Source organism: Anopheles moucheti, chromosome X (genome assembly GCF_943734755.1).
Source record: "Anopheles moucheti chromosome X, idAnoMoucSN_F20_07, whole genome shotgun sequence".
Taxonomy (NCBI): domain Eukaryota; kingdom Metazoa; phylum Arthropoda; class Insecta; order Diptera; family Culicidae; genus Anopheles; species Anopheles moucheti.
Window position 1 is genome coordinate 3,697,914 of NC_069142.1, and position 20,441 is coordinate 3,718,354.

The following is a 20,441-nucleotide window of genomic DNA, read 5'->3' on the forward strand; positions in this document are numbered from 1 at the left end:
AAAAAAAGTAATTATCTTTCTCCCTACTAGTCCACTGCCTTCTTAAGTGATCCTGTATGTGTTGGATTAGGCAAACCCAAAGCTCTGTTGTTTGCAAAGAAAAAAAGTAATTTTAAACATAATATTCACCAATACGTTAAAAAGAGACCCGGCATCGGTGTGGCCGAAAGTGGGTCTTTTATAATTAATGAATCATTATACTATTTTCACTCATGCCGCCCGCCTGTGCCTGTGCTCAACTATTGTATCTTTGCTTCGGGAGGAAGGTTAAACGATAAATCGAAAACGGCGCTCCGCTTTGCGTCGATTAAAAACGCCCTCCAGCACGCGGGACGATATCTTTCTTTCCATTTGTTGCGTTTTGTTTTTTGATCGAGTACTTTCATTTGTTCCGTCCCGCTTTCGATTTATCCGCATCCGCTTCCGCCGTTGAAATTGGGCCGTGCCCGGAAGCGGCCATCGACTGACAAACGATTTCACACCCTGGAGGCTGGAAACGGAACCGGCGACTCCCCGATACGGGACAGACACGCTGTATTAATGTTAGTCTATTTTCAAATGCAATGTTTGTTTTGTTTTGTTTGTTTTGTTTCTTGTGGTACATTCGGTGGTGCAATGAGTGACCATCGGGTTTACATTTTCGAGCTTTGGGCCAGTGTTATTTTTGTGTGGTTCTTTTTCATTTTCGAGGGGAATATTTAGCAACAGGCAGAACAACATTAGGGCAGCTTGCAAAATTAATACTTGAGAAGAAAATGGTCCCCTGTTGACGATACATTATCTATATGCCTACTACAAGACGTACAACAAAACGAGCAAAAGATAAATAGCTTTAAACTGGCAGGAAGAAACTCACCGTACTTTGGGGAGAAAATTAACAAATTAACAGACACACGGTGCTAAGCGGAATACAATCATGGTCGTTCATGGCGAAGCGCGCACCGTTGCACTTGGGAAGTAGGGAAACATTATTCCCAAACAACATAACGAAACCATAAACATCAAACATCATTCAAGCTGTTTTTCTATTTCAGTATTATTTCAATTTTGATAGCCAAATGCTCATCGTGGAGGGTATTTTCTTGATAACTATTTCGGTTTTACCTTCCAGCACTGGTCGATTGTTATGCTATGACGCTTGATTTTGCCTAACGCACCCTGTAACACACACACCACAGCAAGGTGTGATCGGCTGTGTGAAACAAAGGAAACCTTTTTATGTTTTTCAATTTTAATAAATAAAAACTAAAGAAGATAAATGCATAAACAGACAATGAAACCGAAGGCAGGAAATGTGAGCTTGTGAGCGAGCATAAGAAAATGGCGCAAAAGAAGTGAGGGAAACATAAAAAAAAACAATCACTGCGCGTGTGTGTGCGTGAATGGTGTCCATAAAGCAAAGCTTAAAACAATTTTGTTTGAGGGTAGTAGAAAGGTAAAAGGCGTACGATGAAAAAAAAATCGATTCAAAGTGTTGAAATGAAAGTGAAACAAACAACCTGCGTATCTCGCGTGCCCTGTTTATACTGTCCACTGCACTACTGCTGCCGTTTTCCGGAAGCTTTCCCTTTTTAACTGTGTTACTAGCCGGGGATGTTGTGCAACTGTTTTCCAACCATGAGTCTCAATCTTGTTTATCATAAAAGAAATCCCCTCGTTCCGTTGGTTTCTTCCTGCAGAACAGTAATTCCTCACTACCGGCTGAGCGTCTCGGGTGGTCCGTTTACAAGTACATCTTACACACAAAAAGTACTAAAAATATATGTATTTATATTTATATATATATATAAACGCGCGCACTGTTTCGGTGACTGGGTCTCGGATTCTCCATTGGCATTATTTCGTTTGTTTGCTTTGTTTGTGGTTTTGTTTTCTTCTCTTTTCTTCCCGGCTGGTTCGTGATGCCGCCATTGCGACCCGCTTCCAGGGAGACGCCTGACGAGGCGAAGCACCAGAACAATCTACCTATCAACCGACCGGCCCGTCACGATCCGGGTGTGGTCGGTGTGCGATATGTGTGAAGCGCAGCAAACAGGTGTCATCTGCGGTGGTGTTCCGTACGGTGGACGCGTCACGATGACAACCCGCCAAGGGAACAGGGACGGCTTTACACACCGGCGGACCGGTGCTCTACGTACAGGAAGTACGTGCCGGCTGCGTACGCGAGGAAGTTGAACAAACCAAACACCTGAGAGTAAAAATTCGGGGGTTTTGAATGAGAACGATCTGGGCAGAGTCTGGAGAGAGTCTGGGAGAGACTTACACCGGCGGCAATGTTCGAACCGCGTCCACGTCCGTACAGGTTCGACCAGGAGGCGAGCTGGACGATGAAGGCGATGAAGTACAGCAGTGTCGCGATCGCCGTATTGATCAACTCCTGCGGTAAAGAAACAGAGCCTTAAGCCTTGGGAGGAGCAGTAGTGTAGACGAGCGAACTCACCGTCAGTATCCAGTTGATGGGCAGATTCAGAACCTCGCGAATGCCGAGCAGGTACACGAACGTCCAGAGCAGGGTGGCGATGAAGAAGGTGACGACGGCAAACAGGAAGAAGTGCGTCCCACCAATCAGTGCAGGCGAGGCGCACGCCATACAGATGATACCAAAGACCTTGAAGAAAATGTAGCGAGACAAGACTTGGTTAGCTAGGACACGAAACGCGCCACCTAGGGATAATTGGGTGAACTAGTAATATGGATGCTGGGGAGTTTGTCAGGTCAACGTGAGAACGATAAGATCCTTGTTTGTAGTGGGGACGAACAGGAGAATCACCACGACTAGAACAAAGCGATAGGAATAGCGGAATATGTATTTCGTGGAAAAGAGGACACACATATCATAAAAACGGTAGCGTGTCCATGCATTAGTTAGTTATCGTTCTACACTCCGACGGGGAGCTTCCATTCAATCATCTTTCTGAGCCCAAGTAGTAAAAGTTGGTCAAAAACGTGTGCATTGTGCTCAGCAACCAGGAAGGGGGTCAAGAGTGGTGAACATATAGAGTTACAGCAGGTACATGTACATTTGAGGGAGTTATCATTTCAATAACGTATTGCTTTACAACGAGCATCAAGGTGAAGGCTTTGTTCCCCTTTAACCACAATCGTTAGCCATTCATTGTCTATTTCCTCAATACCCAGGTACCTCAACAGCCATGTACCATGTGCATCTGCTTCATGTCGCAAATGTCACCAAAAGTCAATTGCCACCCGTCAATTCACCTCTTTTAAACGAAGCATTTTGTGTGTGTGTTTGTGTGGTTTTTCTCTCCAAATACCTCCGCAACACGTTTGCAATAGTTACGGCACTAATTGAGTCGCCCGGTGACGGTGATGAAGTCAGCGCTCGCACATGTGTGAACTCCTCCACCTCCACGGTTTTGTGCGGTGGGTTACTACCCATCACAAATGGACGGTGTCGTCAGATCTACCTACGACGATCACCGATTCTTTGCGCGCGTTTGCTCGAGGGTGGCCAAGCACTCCATAAAAGCAGACGCTAAGATTACTGAGCAACCTCCACCGGAATGCATCGGAGCTACGGCTAGCTCAGCTCAATGCAAATGATGTTGCTCTTGGTACAAAGCATCATGATGGACACCACGCCTGTCCGCAGGTTTGCATTCGGCACCGTGTACGACCCGTCACACCCAAAGTATGTTCGGAAGCAGGTCGGGTTAGTCATTCTGTCCACCAAACCGCAAGCCGAAACCAATAGGGAGATAAATTATCGCCTACGGACGGAAGGTGTTTGGTGCTGGTGTCGAATGGGAATGTGTGTAGCGTCTAATTAACAGGCAGAGCACACTGGAACTGACGGCGAGAGTTTCCAACTAGGTGCTAACTATGTCGACGGCCAAACTATCAGGTACCGTGAAGACCGTCACCTGGACCGTAGACGTTGACGTCTTCGTTTGAAGCGTCACGCCTGACGTGTGCGACGCGCATTACCAAATCGGAGCTTCCGTCCTTATTGGGCAACAGGTTGATAACAGTTCCAGGAAACAAGGTGTCATAGCACGCCCTTTCCGCAGTGCGACCTCCAACTTCGTCGCGGTTGCCATCAATCATACAGTTTTATGTGAGTGACAGTACTCATAAAAAGACGTAGTCCAAATGCACACCCTTTTTGTGACAGGTGAATTCCGGGGATGCAGTTGCATCCATATGCCATAAGGGGGTGGAATAGAAGTAGGACTAGAGTGTCTACATTTTGGAGGGTGGGAGTTAGAATTTATTATTTCAACCCAGGCATCAAGCAGGGTCGCTAAAACCCACCCACATCGACTGCAGTTGGACAATAATATCTGGTTTTTTTTTTGCAAAAACCGAAACTGCGTGTGCTCTGACTGGACACACGGTTGCGCAACGGGGGATGACTAACTGCGCCGTGGAAGGTTTTCTCACGCTGGTTTCGTTACAGCGTAACGGTGTGTTCGTCGTGCCTGTGCCGCATGCGAGACTGCGTTCTTTGTTGCTTCAAACATTGGAATTTCTCGAATTATTAAACATTTTGCCGATTGTGCACGTGCCTGTGCCGTCCAATTAGCTGACCAATTTGTGGTGTAGACCAAGATGTACTTGGAATATTCATTTCAAATAGGTTAATTAGAAGTCAGAGTCGCTGGCGGATTTATTTGCTCTTTATGGTTAAAGCTAGAATGCTTTTAGGTAGTGTTTTTATTGAGGTTTTGAACTGTCGACTTGAACTCTCGCGGCATACCCGTTTACAGTGATCCATTACGAAGCTCTGCATGTCATCTCACATATTAGAATAGATAATTGAAGCTTGTCGTCTTTTAATACAAGATTGTTGTACTAAACACGAAGCGCAATGAGCAAACGTTTGATGTCTCGGGTCGAGATATCGTCAGAAGTGAAAGAGTTGCTCTCCGATATCTGTACAAGCATTACTCAAAGAGTCATTGAGCATGGGCCTCAGTGGACCATGGTGCGGTGTCGCTTTTATCAGTTACCCTTTTATCTTTTTGCACTCCCCCATATCAACTGACCCATCCCTAACTGATCGATCAACATCCGAGTGTCTCCGGGACTTTGCGAAGGAATGGCAGTGTTTGTACGTGAGAAAAGAATTTGAGGAACTCCACCGTTTAACTCTGTCGATCCGTCCGGAAGATGCAGCTCAACTGTCCAGAAGATGGAGCAATTGGGACGCGTTACGGTACCGCCCGGTGGGTGGGGGGTGGCTTAGAGCCCTCGGCAAACCAACCGACACACAATCTTGTCGCGCTCATCAGCGATGTGAGGTGCTACCCGATGCAGATTGGGGGGGAAATAGGGTGAAAGTTTCCCTTCCCGCCATGCTTGGTGTCGTGCAGCCAGGGCCCTTCCCTGTACACCGACTTTTTCCCACCCCTTCCCTCCCCTCTCCCTCCATGCCGCAAAAACCGTTTAGCCCACTTTCTTAGCCCGATTCGTGTAACCGGGGACGGGGCAGGGATGATGCTTCAGGCAAAGGGGTTGGTACAATAATAAAAAGAAACCCCTCCCACCCTCCTCCCCCTTTCCCCCTAACGATCACGAGACGATGGGTTGGGTGGTAAGAAAGTTAACGAAAAAAAAAAACGGTCCACACAAACATAAAGACGTTTGGTGGCGATGGATTTAAGACAACGCACCCCCCTTTTGCTCCTGCCAACCCCCCTCCCCTCCCAAGGGGTGCGTGAAGGAGGGAAAAATTATTTGACACGTTTCCATCTCGTCATACCGGTGCGTTTGTGCACATGGTTTTGTTTGGATGGGTGTTTTTTTTCTGTTTTCCTTCTCCACCATTTTCTTTTTGCAAATGTATGCGCAACGATGCGACTGAAATCAAGAAAGTGGGTGATTCAGTTCAGGGCTGTTTTGGGGGGGTGGAAAAAAGGGCATGGTAGGGAAGGGATCGTAGTCACACCTGTGTGACAAAGTGCGATAAGGCGGGCGTAAGCGCACAAATGAATCGCCTGTGGAAAGGGTTGGGAATAGATAAATGATAATAATAACAAAAAAAATATGTTCATGTGTCCACAGACAGTGGGAAGTGCAGGAGGCACAGGGAAGGCAACGGCCCCGAAGCTAGCACGCACGGCTGATTACCATAGAGAAACCTCATATGACCCGCTCTGCTGTGTCGTTCCGGCGTTATTTTCTTATGCGTCTCGTACACGATTTCCCTTTGCTGCGACAACACACCGAATGTCGCAGGGGATTGGGCGGTGAGGCACTGGGATAGCTGCGTAGCATACCATAATTTCTCCCATTCAGCACCCAGAATCGAAAACCCCTAACCCGTTGTGACACTCCAAAATACAACAACGACAACCCCCAAACAACAAAAAAAACCACTCACACACAGAACCATTAGAGAAGAGGCCGAACGAAAACGGCCGAGTTGTTCCAACAAGAGACAGAGAGAGAGAGAGCGAGAAAGAGAGCTGGACAACTGTCGAAACCTGTTTCAAGCGTGACAGTGTGCGTGTGTGCGTGTGTGTATGTGCCTTTTTTTTCTTCCTTTATCGGGTTCTTGCTCTCAATTCCATCAGTTCCTTCGGGGGTCTTCTGGTATATGGGTGTTCCAGGGGTCTACCAGCCGGTTCCGAGCGGGCTCCGGTCTGGTCGGGAATAGGGTCACATCGGGTCTATTACCCGGTCCCGTTACGACCACCAACACCAACCAACACCCGGTGAAAAAAAATCCATTTCTTGCCGAGGAGTTACAAGAAATTTCTGGCGAGATGCGTTAGACACAATATGACAGGGCGACGGAAGTGTGGAGACGGACCGCGTTGCAGCGAAGCTGGTTGGACGTGGGTGTTGAGTGTCACTCAACACACTTTATAGGAGTTGTGTGAATAACTTTGTGGTATAAACCTTAAATCACCATGAAATTAGGATACTTTGAGTAACTTTGAAGTTCCACTCTCAATTCCTAATATACCGAGATCCATCATATATATCTCCAGCATGTGCTGGAAGTCACCAACTCCCATATCGAAAGTCAACTCCGGCAAGAAAGATGCCTAGAACTGTAAGAAACTTTGTTGCTCGGCAGGAGTCGGGCAATGCGATCACCACTTCTACAAAGCATCTGCAAGAACACAGCACAGCAAAACATCACCGAGTGTTTGGTTTATGGAGCGGAACGGATCCGGCACTGGCAAGCATTGATGGTCGTTTGCGAGTCTATTGCCCGAACAAGGCCACTCAACCTCCGCATTAGAACATCTGCGATACACCGAACCAATACTTCGGTGTGGGAGTGGGTCTTTTGGAGCGTTTTGGGTTTTCAACTGCACGCCCGGCTACAGTTCCTCCTGCGTTGCGCGTGCGGATGTTTTCGTAACGCTTTGCAACTACGAACTGCAAATATTGATGAGTTGATGGAAGTTGGTTGGACCGAGGCGGAGGAGAGTAAAGGGGAAACAAATAAAAACATAAAGGGAGTGCCTTCCATTCCAACGCTGCGCGTACGATGGACGACCTGCAGCTGTGGTTCATTCTACGTCCAGAATTCCACACAGCGGAACAGTGGAACACAAACACAAACAACTGGCCGTCACATTCCTAGCGTTCTGCTGCACTGGTGAAGCATCCGTTCGTTCGTGCCAGCAGTGGATGCATCCGTCGATGTCATACCTGACCAAGGGTCTAAGGGAGCGAAGGGTACTCGAGTACTGCAAATGACCGCGAGCGAAGATCGAAATCAAAACAAAAAAGGCTCAAAACAGAGAGCACGAAGAGAAAGCCACCATTCAATGGAAATGGGGTGGCAAGTGTGTGTGTGTGTTACGGCTAGTGGTGAATGGGATAATTTATCGCAAGAAGTCCCAACGTACGGCACTGCAGAGATGCCGTGCAGGGATGGGTATGGGTAGTGGAAAAGAAATGTTTCCCCCGTAGAGATGAAGAAGCGATCGATGCTATGCGTCCCTGCGTATCGAGACACAACCACACGAAAGCCAAAGTCCCACCAATCGAGGACTCGAGACGCAGCGAGATTTATCTCCGGAGAAAAGCGATCAGACGTGATACGCCGTATCGTGCCCGTATCGATCGGATCGAAACGAAGAAGGGCAAGAAAGCAAACCGACCCGAATGTCCGAACTACACGGGTTGTGCGGAAAGGAAGGAGAAAACGGAGGGCCCTTGGTTGAGTATGGGACAGAATGTTGCATGACCAGTTTAGGGAATGGGGTACACACGAAACACCCTGGTATGAGGTTAATGGGTTTTAGATAGCTGGAAGCCATGTCCGCTGGTACTAGCGATAGCCACTGTCTTTTACCTCTTTTGTGTAGATCTTTCTCTCGGAGCGATGTCAGAACCTTGAGCGAGTATGTACGCAATGTTTGATTTCCTTCCTGATTGCGTGGAATTCTCAAAGTTCCTAGTGCGTATGGAAACTCCCGAGTGGTGTGATGTGTAATAACACATTTTGGCAAGCTGCGTGGAGCTGACACAGTTGTTCATAATGGCGAACTATCTCACACAACCTACCGGAGTGCTATCTCAAGATCATTTGCTTAACTATACTATAATTGAGTTAACTAATGATTTCGTTATACGCTAGATGGCGTTATACGCGCATGGCAGTTAAAAATTGGATAATGTGAATATGGATATGAATATGAATAATGGATAATGTGTATATCTGTCGAAGAATTCATTGTATTTATCGAAATCGTTGGGTTTAAAGAACTACGTACTAGTTCATGAAGTCTGACACGAAAAGAGCATCATTGGAAGGAGATACCACCAGTGGTGTTGAGATCCAGGAATCCTCTAATACTCATGAATGACGTCCAAGAAGTTCGTACGCTATGCCTATCCCTCCCAGTCATTGGTTATCATTTTGCCACAAGAGGGCTTTGAGGATTCATGAATCTTTTGCGAGACCTGATTTGAATGACTCCTCGTTAGTAATTCATGTGAATATCTCTTCTTGAAAGGTTCGTTAAGCGCAACACTAGATATCACGTATCTTCATTCTCCATTCTAGTCTTTTATATAGCTATTCTTGTTCTTTCCCTTATCAGCAGGAGTGATCATCTACTACTGGCTATTAGTACCTCACTAAAACCGAACATAGTATATAGATCGTTAGAGTAGGTAGGTCGTACTTCTGGAACTTGGAATGTAATGCATTTACGCGAGGGGACTTCACTGGGAAGGTAATGACGTACCACTTGATAGGTGGGGAGAGTTGTCTGCTGTCAGCGACACACATCAATTAGAATGGATGTGACAGTTCATGGCTGTGGTGTGTTGTTTCTAGCAACCTCCGCTTGATGAGTGGTAGAGGAATGTTTCGATAGTCTCTTATTATCTAGCATAGCCTGTACAGTGGACCGCAATAGTAGTTTTGTTTGAAGAGTTGCGATAAGCTGTAGTGCAGGTCAACGTAACATCGTCAACATCTTCCGGTTGGTCGTGTATCGATAGCAGGTGGGTTATCGAAAAATTAACGTCAGACTACCTTGAAGTACCGAGCTGTTTATTGGAGACGTTGTTTGGATCAGTCAGGTATCGTATATAAGGGACTATTGCAGGGACTAAAATCAAAGTGGAGAATGTACTATGACGGGGCTGTGCAGCTGCTACACGATTACCTCGATCTAATCCAACATCTGAGATTCTCGCAGCCTGTGAACGCAGTCGTGCAAGAACGTTGCGCTGACAGCATTCCAATGCGCACCCAGTCTCAAACCACCCAAAACTCGAATTCTAGTCCAGCAACCTGCTAAACGAGGGGTGCAGTTTGCGCTTGCAGTTTGTCAACCTTCGGCGCGCGGTTCGAACGGTAGCACCAGGTAATTTTGCGTAATCAGGCTAACGTGCTATAAGGGGGCGAAATCGAAAGGCCGGTGCTGGGTGAGCCTACGAGCAGTTCCAGTGCGGAGGCCGGCTGACGGTCGGTTGCAATGTGGCACAATTAGATACAGCCAAGTGTGGGTGCCCATTGAGGGAATAGACAGCAATGCAGGCTGTTCCTTCCGAATGGGTGTTTGGAAGTGCCCCTACGAGAGGGAGTTGGCTGGAGTGTAATCAAAATCGCCCATTGTATTGCGTAAAACCGCAAAACCGCAAACTCACACATGAACACCTTCGCCGAATGATTCAACCAAAAATTCGACTTCCCGAACGTTCCCATTCTCAATGGTCGGTTCCTCTTTTTATCTAATCTTATCGTCCGGGTCGCTGAGCTTTCCCGCCGCACCGTCGAAAATCTTCTCCGGGCGCTTCATTACGAACCAGGTCGAGTGGTCGGTATTGCAGCGAGGGTGACATCGATGGGGGAGGTACTTACCACCTGCACGATCTTCAATATGCCCGGGATGGTGATGAAGTACTGTGTGTTGAACTTCAGCCAGTTGAGATTGGATTCCGGCTTGGCCTGAGCCTGGCCCGCCGCCGGTGTTGCCGCCGGTGCACCAGCGTTGCGGTTCGGCGTCTCCACCGTCACTACCGTTTCGGCCATCATTTTGTTGTCGGGCTGGGTTTCGATAACGCTAGCCGCTTCCGCACTGTCGGATGATGAGGTCGCTCACTGGGACCACCCTTGCAAACAACGAGGCAACGGCAGGTTTCTATTTTTGACGCACACTTTTCACGCAGTCGGCTCCTCGCCGCCTTTCCCTGCACTGTTGACGGTTCAAAAAACCAACAAACAAAAAAACTGTCGCGCAATATGGATTAATAGCCTACGGTCGGTGAAAGTTTGTGGGACTCGATCACCACAAACAGCAGCACACGTTCGCCGCGCTCCCACTACGTACACCAGTAAAACAAAATGAACCACACTGCACAGGCTGTTTCGGGGAATCGACGGCTTCCGGCACCAGTGGCAACCACCGACCGCGTTGTTGATGGGCTGAGACTGATTGAAGGCACCACCCCAAATGGCCCACAGATACCACCCAGATCGCAGCAAGCTCGGCTGATTGCAGATTCGGTGGTGTAAAGAGTCTGATCGTACACCTCAGCAAGCAGCGCTTAATGAACGACGTGATCCTACCACGTTCTCGTATCCGTTGCAATTCAAATTTCCGATCAACGATGCACCAACACTGCAGCTGTGGACGCAAACACAACTGTTCGCCAAGACTCGAGGGGTTGAAATAAGGGTCGTCGAAGAACCGGTGGTGGCTCAACTCGCTCTCCGTACTATGCAGGCCGGGCTGTACGTTTACTCTCTCCATCGCTCTCAGTTTGTTTGAACTTCAGTGGTGAGCAATGCGCGATACGTTGTTGTTCCACTTTTCATGTAATAAGGCATAATAATGATACGAAAAAGAGGGGTTTGATATCTGAAAACTTTATGAAAGTTTATAACACTCTCTAGAACATATAACGTCTTTTTTATTTTCTGAATAACGGTATATTTTATTAACTAAATTTATAATTTAGTATAACAAATATATAATTTGAAACATATGCGTGGTGACCTCTGGCTATTCTTGTTTTTCTTGTTCTATTAACGAAAGTGTTCAACGCAATCTCTGCGTTAGCACTCTCACGCATATGTTGTGTTCGGAAGTTGATCTTACGCACACTATCGGCCACCTTATAATGAGCGAAGCTTGGTGTAGCTGCGTACGTGGCTGCGTGCGTGGCTGCGTATGGAAACGTACGCGACCACAAGATTAAAAGCTTTGACAGCAGGGAGCTTCTATATGCGCATGACCCATGGAACAACCTGGTTAAAGCCGGAATAAGCAGCTAAAAAAGGTGATCGTAAATAATAATGACTTTTAATGGATTTGGTCTCGAAAAATCAGTGGGAGAGGAGATTTTTTCATTAGGAAATTTAACGGGAGACAGAACTCTGCGAAGAACAGGTTCGGATGCTGACAACCAAGGAGTTCCACGATCTATATTCGCAGAAGCTGCAAAGTGGAGCGCCGATTATCCGTAATTATCGGGACTCGAAGGTGGCTGGATAATCGGATAACACGGATATTAAGCACATATCCTATTTATGATAAAATTAGCGTATAATGTGTAGGGTTTTTTTAGAGAATAATCTATTTTCCCTTTTGTGTTACAATGTTGCAAAATAAACTGTAGTTGGTTTCATTTAGAATTTGAGCTCATTCGATCATATACAAATAGGTCTTTCAATTCTTCCATCAACGGTGTTGCCGGAATATGTCAAATTTCCTTTGGAACTGGCATTGCACGAACTGGACGGATAATCAGAAACCCGGTTCAATGGCACCGGGATAATCGGCACTTTACTGTAGTTTTAAAGATGAGCAAGGGACGGTAGAAATAATCTGAACACGATAAAATAAATAAATAAGAGGGTTTTCAAGCAATACGGCCCGACCGTTCTTCGTCAATGAAATTAAAAAATAAAATGAAGGAAATTTTGAGGCTGAGAAGAATAAATTCTAGGAGGTTTTTTTTAAAGAGATAACGAATTAATGGCATTTCAATTTATACGAGGAGTGCAAATTGCTTGAGATAGATAAAACTATAGTGTAAATAAGAAATGTTATCGTGGTACACTGGGCAAATAAACCGTAATGAAGTTAGGAGCTTTTTCCCTCATCTTATTAAGCTAGCGCCATCTACATCGAGCTTGGAGAACTAAGAGAGCAATGTTTATTAATGTAATTATCATAATAATACACTGTTTATTATATATTTCGACATTAATGTAAACTCACAGTTGCACTACCTAGCCAAACATAAGTTCGGTAAGCCAATATGGCCAACAAACATTACCAAAGTAAATCGTTAAGCTAAGTGGGGAGCAAAACGCAATCGCTACATCTCGGGTTCCGTTCCGTGTCTTCCGATGTCACTAGAACTAGTCGACCAACTTTTCCCCCGATAAGTATTACAAGAAATAGTCAAGGACGTGCCATTTCTCGCGTGAAACTTTTTCCGGCGTGGACGCAAAGTCGGCGAAAAAGAAAAACAAACGCTCAACAATTTTATCGTGTTGATTTTCATTTCCACGAGTTTTCGCCCGAACCGATGTTATGATTTTGCCAAAGTGTTCACATTTATGCATATCCATCTGTGGGGTGGTTTTGTTGTTTTTTTTTGGCTCGTTCATCTGTTGGTCCACTGCAAGTAGTGCTTATCCGTTTGGGTTGCTTCGCTCAAGCGGACGAAGCAGCAAAGTACAGTACGAAAGCAATTTTGTTGCAATTGTAAAACGGTCGCGACAAGTTGTCACAAGTGTTGCAGGCGGGATGGACATAATGTATGTAAAGAGGAGTGTTTTTTTTTTCGTACCAGCGCTGTTTGTGTTCTACGCGTAATGACGATCAGACGGCGCGCAGCGTACACGGGGAAAAGGAAGTTGCAAAAATGGGGCGCAGAAAAAAAAAGATAAACGTAACGAAAAACTATCGTGGCACATAAAACGGAATAAACAGCGGCAAAGTTTGTGCTGTCTACAGGTTTTTCTTTGCTACTGTCGATACCACTTAAAATTGTACCTTTTCACGCAATCGATGGTTTGCTCCAGGTCTAATGATAAAACTCCTGTTCAATACAAACGAGCGATAATGTTGTGCAGGGTTACTCAACGATTTTCCTCACGGTCTCGATCTCAAATTTCCATTGCTTGGTTGGTACAATATTAAAATTATGTTTTTAAGTTGCTGATTGTTGTAAAAGAGGTAAAAAATACATCTTATCCACGTGATACAAGATACCTCATATATGCGAATTTAGAAAAGAGGCAGAGGATTAAGGGGTCGAAATTCACTTAAACAGGAGTAGTTAGTAAGCTTTAGGGTAATATTTTTAAGATGTGTTAATTATTTAAAAAATCAAAACAGAAGTTCTCCGGAAAGCTATACGAAAAACCCTGTTCGAAGCGAACGCGCTTTACCTAAGGTGTATGCGGGTAAAAAGTTTCTTCCCTCGCGCTTAAAGTAAACAGGCGAACAAGCGAAGAAAGGCTGGCTGTGAAAGTCAACTATGGGTCAAATTTTCTTCATTCTACGCTTTTCCAACCCGGTCCGTCTGCTTCGTTGCCACCTCGGTTCACTAGCAAAAAGCATTGTTTTATTCTAACGAGCCGGTTTGAAACAGGGCGAGCATGGTTCATGATTATTACACTTTTTTTTTTCTTATTCGCCATGGCACTTCGCTACCGACCTCGATTGGTTGGTATTGAACGAGCAAGTAGAAAAGGTGTTTTTTCACCGTCCCTGCTTGGGCACTTTGGGTTTTAGTTGTGGTACAGCGACGGCTGCATAAGTGCTTTGAATATTTAAGTACCAATGGTGCAACGATGCAACAAAGTACTGAAGGCCACGAATAGTTCTGCCCGTCGCAACGACAGCAGCGGATTGAAGAAAAATACTTTAAACCAGCGAAACGAAGGAAAAGAAAGTGAAAAGGAATGAAAATCCATTCCAATTAAATGAGAAAAAATTAAACATGGACAAACAGTAAATTGAAGGAAAGTCTTACGACTTTCCTAAGAAGAAATAGCAACACTTTAAATTATGAAGTAGATAATAAAATATTTTCCAAAATTCTTCCAAACAAAACAAGATAATTATATATTGATTCTAAGCCGCGTAGAAAAATTAAAAATAGATAGAAATCATAGGCTTGAAATATTGTATGGCATAAATAATAAAATGATAAATTTCGATCGATTCTACGTTAGATTCGGGAACGGTTTTGGTGTTGTGATTTCATTGAGGATCGAACAGAGGCAAAGGTATGAAGGTGTGGGTTTTTTAGTACTCTGTGACTCTCGCGCAAGGATTAGTGGTGATGCATTCTGAACCAAAATTTCGCCCGTTCTCTCCATTTCAGTGCACGGTGGACGCAAACCGGGATTATATTTTAAATATCGATACTCGCAGGACGAGACTGGTGGAAGAAGGATAAGGTGTCGAGAAGGATAAGGAATTACGAGCTAGCTGAGACATATGTATATCGGATGAATACCATGTTCAAGATGAGGTCCAGACACATATTTAAGCTACCTTACTAATTAATACCGGGAAATACACACTGAGTTCGTCGGTTGGATTAATTTGAACTCCACCGGAACAAGTGGAAAACGACCCAAGAAACAGACGATTAAAATGAATCAAGTGAATGAGGGAGTTATTTGGAAGTGAGTGAGTTACTTCGAGAGTTTTATGACTGAATCAGTATTTAACGCACTCACAGCAGTTAATATAGAACTGTTGAACTCCTTCGCATGATATTGAAATTGAGATTGAACTCTCCGCCGTGAAAAATGTAGGAAGGTTTAGACATTTCTGGTGGTTGAATTGAAAAAAAAGGAATAATACAAAGAAGAAGTTACTGACAAGAAAAAAGCAAGTTTCAAAATGGCTCTCACCCAGGTGAAGTGGCATAATGTTGCTTTCCCACTCGAAGCGTCCTGGCACCCGCAGGGCCACAGGCAGGTGAGGGTTAGCAAAATGGCGGATGTTGCCACGGCAAAACGGGGGCACGCTGTACAGGCGTTTTGGTCGAGTATGAATTTATTATGCGATTTTGATGAAAATATCTGCCCGGCATAATAAATAGGCACGAGCACGAATTTTGACCCGGATCGGCGACATCCTTGCTATATCAATTGGGACACACACAGACATACACACACGCGCCCGTTACCACCCCCCTCGGAAGGTGATAGTAGGGCTCGAGAAGGGAAAGGTGTTTTGAGGGGTTGGGGGTTCGGTAGCTCATTTTCGATTTATCGCCAATGTGTGAAGTGGGCGCGTGAGGAGTAGTTGAAAATGCATATGAAAATCTGAAATAAGAGGGTGATTGAGGTGGGTAGTGCAGGGGGTGGGGGAAAGGAGGGGGTGTATCATCAGCAAGGGGTGTGGTTGCGATAGGAAGGTTGCAGGTCCCAGCGAAACAAGGAGAAAGGGAAAAGTGTGATGAAGGGTGTGTGTGTGTGTGAGAGAGAGAGAGAGAGAGACAGAAAGGGAGAGAGAGACAGAATATTATTTGCTACAAAGTGAGTGGCGATAGAACGCACTTGTTAGAATTGCATCGCGCCGTACAAAACAAGTGTACCGTGGCGAAACCCGTCACTAGAACGATTCGGAAAAATTGCCGTTGCAAGTTGAGGGTTAGGGAGCGGTTAAGGGTATGTATGGATGGTTGACAGGGGAAATTTCAATTAAATTCCATCACCGACCAATATCGAATTCCGATGCGACGGGATGCGGCTGGTGAAACCGAGCTAACAAGGCGAAAAGCTTCACGAAAACGCCCGGGCATGGAGAGACATGGCGTGGCTGAAATTTACATACAAACGCTCGGCAGCTGATAGCGTGACACCTCTTCACCTTCGCATTAGAAGCGAGTAGGGTGTGCGTATGTTTTTTGTTGTTGTTTGCTGTCATTCAATTTCGTTTCAATAAAGGCGATAGAACCGGACGAAGTGGAACAAAACCGCGTGGGAGCTCCGAGTTAGTAATCAGTTCTGCATTTTTGTTCTCATCTCTAACCTCCATTTCGTACGGTTGTCCCCGGTGGTGGCAATTATATTGGTGATACGAGTAGGCACTGCGTAATGAGAAATGATGAGTACCGTAATAGAATTAATTGCGAGGTGGATTATTGTGGTGGAGCTGATACTATTACTACTGTGGAGTCGCTTCTCGCACATGTCAAACGAATACGCCCGGCAGTTATGCAATACGCAATGCAAAGCGCCTGAAGGTAGGCAATTTCATCAAAAAAAGTGTCTTAAAAATTCTTTCACAGCAGCCTCCACCTAAATTCCATCGCAAAACCGATCGATCGCATCTGGCCAGTGTGTGATGTAGGGGGAAAAGAGCAACATATTACCACCTGCTGCTGTCGATAGGGCATAGGGCCCGAACCGTAACTTTGCCGTAACATCGCAGGTATCTCACAGCATTCACAGCGCGATCTCGACGAATGGCTCATCGTTTATGCATGAAGATTTTTATAAACTCCACCCGATGGTGGATACGATGCGATGGAGTTTTGGACGCCTTTTGCCAAATCCAGCGTTGTCGGCAACCATCCACCATTGTTGCGGTGGCTCGTATCTTGCACATCCCAACCGACGGACGGTCTAAAACGTCGACCAGTTGCATTCGGCGGGCGCAGCCATCGCCCCGGGTTCTTGGGCATATGAATATTGGATCAATCCAATTACTGGCGGCCTGCAAGTGACCGTGGCCGTGTCCATTCGCTTTTCCGTGCGACTTGTGCGGCTTTTTAAACTTTCATGCCACCGTTCGATGTTGTGCGCCCGGTGCCGCGACATCCCAGACGGTTTCTCCATTCCACCCGGACCCGGACGCTGTCGCCGGACGGCATTTCGGTTTCGCTCGTTGTCTGCCTCTACACAAAGCTGATGAAACCGTAAGCCGCCAACGTTTGTGGTTTGTTGTGTTTGTTTGTTGCCCAAAACGTCCAAGATTAACGAGACACGAACAACCGATTTGCTTCACAGTGAAGCAGGCCGATGAGAAGGATGGCTTAGATCGAGCTGCAGTTGGGCGGGCGCGGGCCACGAACCACGCTGTAAGTAACGAGTTAACTAGGACCCCAAACGCTGCCGCCAAGCTGATCCCAGGAGAGCGGCGGTGGTAGAGTAAAACTTTTAATTGAATACCTTTCTTCCGGTGCCGACTTGCGGCATGTGGATTCTTAGGGAGTTTTCTCTATTTTTTCCCCACCCAGCACCCCTTTGTTCTCATCCTCCCCCTTTCCCCTCCCCTGCCTGTCACCGAAAGATTCAGCCTGCAGCAACCTGTACCGACCCGCAGCAAGCCTTCGCTTTTCTTTTCGCCAACCGGGACGTTACGCTTCGATGGAAAATATGAAAAGAACGTCAAGCAACAAAAAAGAAAAGAAAAAAAACCGACGATGAAATTATGCGCAAAAGGAAGGGATGGTTGATGTACGAGCTAGGCATCACCAGCCAGTGTGCCGCAACCCGGAAGCACCAACCAGCAAAATGGGGTGCCCGGGTACGGGAAAGATTATTTAAACTTCAGCTCAAAATTGCAATCCAGATCGCGTGAAAGCAAAGGAGAATCAACGACGTTAGGAAGGGGGAGTGGGAGGGAAAGGGGGGGGGGGAAAGAAATAAAAACGAGCGACTCTTCCCGGGGGTTGTTCTAACAGCAATAATGAGGATGATGATGTTGAAAATGAAACCAACGCCATTATGCCACACTATTGCGCTTCCTTCCCATTGCACCGCCCGTTCCAGAAATTGCGGGGGAAAATTTGCGCCTTCCCGCCTGTTTTTTCGCATGCAATTTGTTTTGCATATGGTATTGTTTCCGGTGTATTTTTGCTGCTTGTTTGTTAGTGTTAGTGGGTGGGTTGGGGGAGGCACAAACATAGTTTATCTTTTACATCGATGCTTTCGTCGCGGGTGTTCTGCTGGTGCTGCGCTCGGGAAGGTAAAACATCCGGCATTCGGCACCATACCCACCCGTCCACTCGTACTCATCTCACGGGAGATCATATTTTTCCACCCGGGATCTATCGGGCGTATGAATAAAACAAACTATTAACAAGATTTCGGTCGACAATTTGCGGTGCAGGGGTGCAACTCGGCAATAAAAGGGAGATGCCTTAGAATATCCTGTCCTCTTGTCTCCAAATCGTTACTGCACAGGAGCAGCAGCATGTGTTCGAGGATATTGGTGATTGATTATCGATGGAACTTCAAGAAATCATAGTCAAGAGCAGTGGAGGATCAATCCCCTTGGAGGCCCATGGCGGAATTTTCAAGAGGGGCCCATAATTTTGCTACGGCATTATCGGTGTTAGGGAGATGTACTTCAAACATGATGTAACAACACCAGCAAAGTCTCGGAAAGAAAGCTCCCTTGCGTACATCTCAGAGTTCTGTTGTGCAGCCCTGTAAACGGGCCTAGTAAGCTAGTCTATATATAAACGTTTGTATGCGCTAAGGAGAACCATAACGCCACTACTTGGATCGCCATTAGCTGGTACGAAATTCCATACAAAACCAGCTGTTTTCAGATTGCCGATACCAGGAGAGCATCCACGGAAGAGGTAGCACCTAGTACAGCAATTTTGGTCGAAAACCGCAGAAAGGTATGCAATGTTTAAACACTAACCTTCCCGTTGGTCGTGAAAAATTTCTTCGAAAACTACCATTTTCCGAATTTAAAGTACCAGGAGAGCATGCACGGAAGAGGTAGCTCCTGGTACTGCGCCGTAAGGTATGCAATGTTTATACACTAACTTTGCAACCAACTTGCAATGCAAGTTTGGTGCATGCAAGAAACTTGCAGCAAGATGGCGCGCAAGATGGCGCCCAACTTCGTACTTGCATGCAACAAACTTGCATGCAAACTTGCATGCAAGTTCTTGCAAGCAAATTCTTGCATGCAAACTTGCATGCAAGTTTGTATGCAAGTTTGCATGCAAGTTTGCATGCAAGTTCTTGTATGCAAGTTTGCATGCAAGTTTGCATGCAAGTACGAAGTTGGGCGCCATCTTGCTGCAAGTTTCTTGCATACCTTACGGCGCAGTACCAGGAGCTACCTCTTCCGTGCATGCTCTCCTGGTACTTTAAATTCGGAAACTGGTAGTTTTCGAAGAAATTTTTCACGACCAACGGGAAAGTTAGTGTTTAAACATTGCATACTTTTCGGCGGTTTTCGACCAAAATTGCTATACTAGGTGATACCTCTTCCGTGGATGCTCTCCTGGTATCGGCAATCTGAAAACAGCTGGTTTTGTATGGAATTTTGTACCAGCTAATGGCGATTCAAGTAGTGGCGTTATCGTTCTCCTTAGCGCATACAAACGTTTATATATAGAGACTAGCTTACTAGGCCCGTTTACAGGGCTACGCAACAGAACTCTGAGATGTACGCAAGGGAGCTTTCTTTCCGAGACTTTGCTGGTGTTGTTACATCATGTTTGAAGTACATCTCCCTAACACCGATAATGCCGTAAAATTATGGGCCCCCCTTGAAAAATTCCGCCATGGGCCTCCAAGGGGATTGATCCTCCACTGAACATAATGCAAAAACTCACAACGTTGCTGATGTTTTTATATGATAAAATAATAAAAAAATAGCTGAAGCTTTATTTTTTCCCCAGGTAGTAAAACGAATGGTGCTAGGCTATCATCATTGATATTGAGACACATGCTAGGGTACTGACTACCTACCGGTCATTCTACAGTCTAAGAAAACTTCTCTACTCAAACCACCTGTCGCGACAAACCAAGCTGGGATTAAATGGAACTTATAATATATTATTTCTATTCTATGCGAAATTGTCGCACTATGTTAATTATTCTTGCACCATTCTCCATGATTGTTTCGATTTTTTCCCAAAAGCAGCGATGTAAATGCTGACCAAACTTCAATTTTTGAGGCCCCAACTCGAGCAGGGCACGAGTTTATAGAGTTTTCTTTTCTTTAAGTTGCCTATAATTGCTTACCTGCCGGAAACTGGTACAG

At 45.7% G+C, this 20,441-nt stretch overlaps 1 protein-coding gene across 1 annotated transcript; it reads right to left on the reverse strand.

Annotated features, from left to right (window-relative positions):
• Nucleotides 1-1,747: 1,747 nt before the first annotated feature.
• Nucleotides 1,748-10,515, reverse strand: LOC128306721 (CKLF-like MARVEL transmembrane domain-containing protein 4). Its single transcript, XM_053044310.1, has 4 exons — nucleotides 10,304-10,515; nucleotides 2,441-2,608; nucleotides 2,264-2,377; nucleotides 1,748-2,188 (listed from the first exon to the last, which is right to left on the reverse strand). The coding sequence occupies exons 1-4, from the start codon at nucleotides 10,475-10,477 to the stop codon at nucleotides 2,108-2,110; spliced, it is 537 nt and encodes a 178-aa protein (XP_052900270.1). The 5' UTR covers nucleotides 10,478-10,515; the 3' UTR covers nucleotides 1,748-2,107.
• Between the last annotated feature and the right edge of the window lie 9,926 nt (nucleotides 10,516-20,441).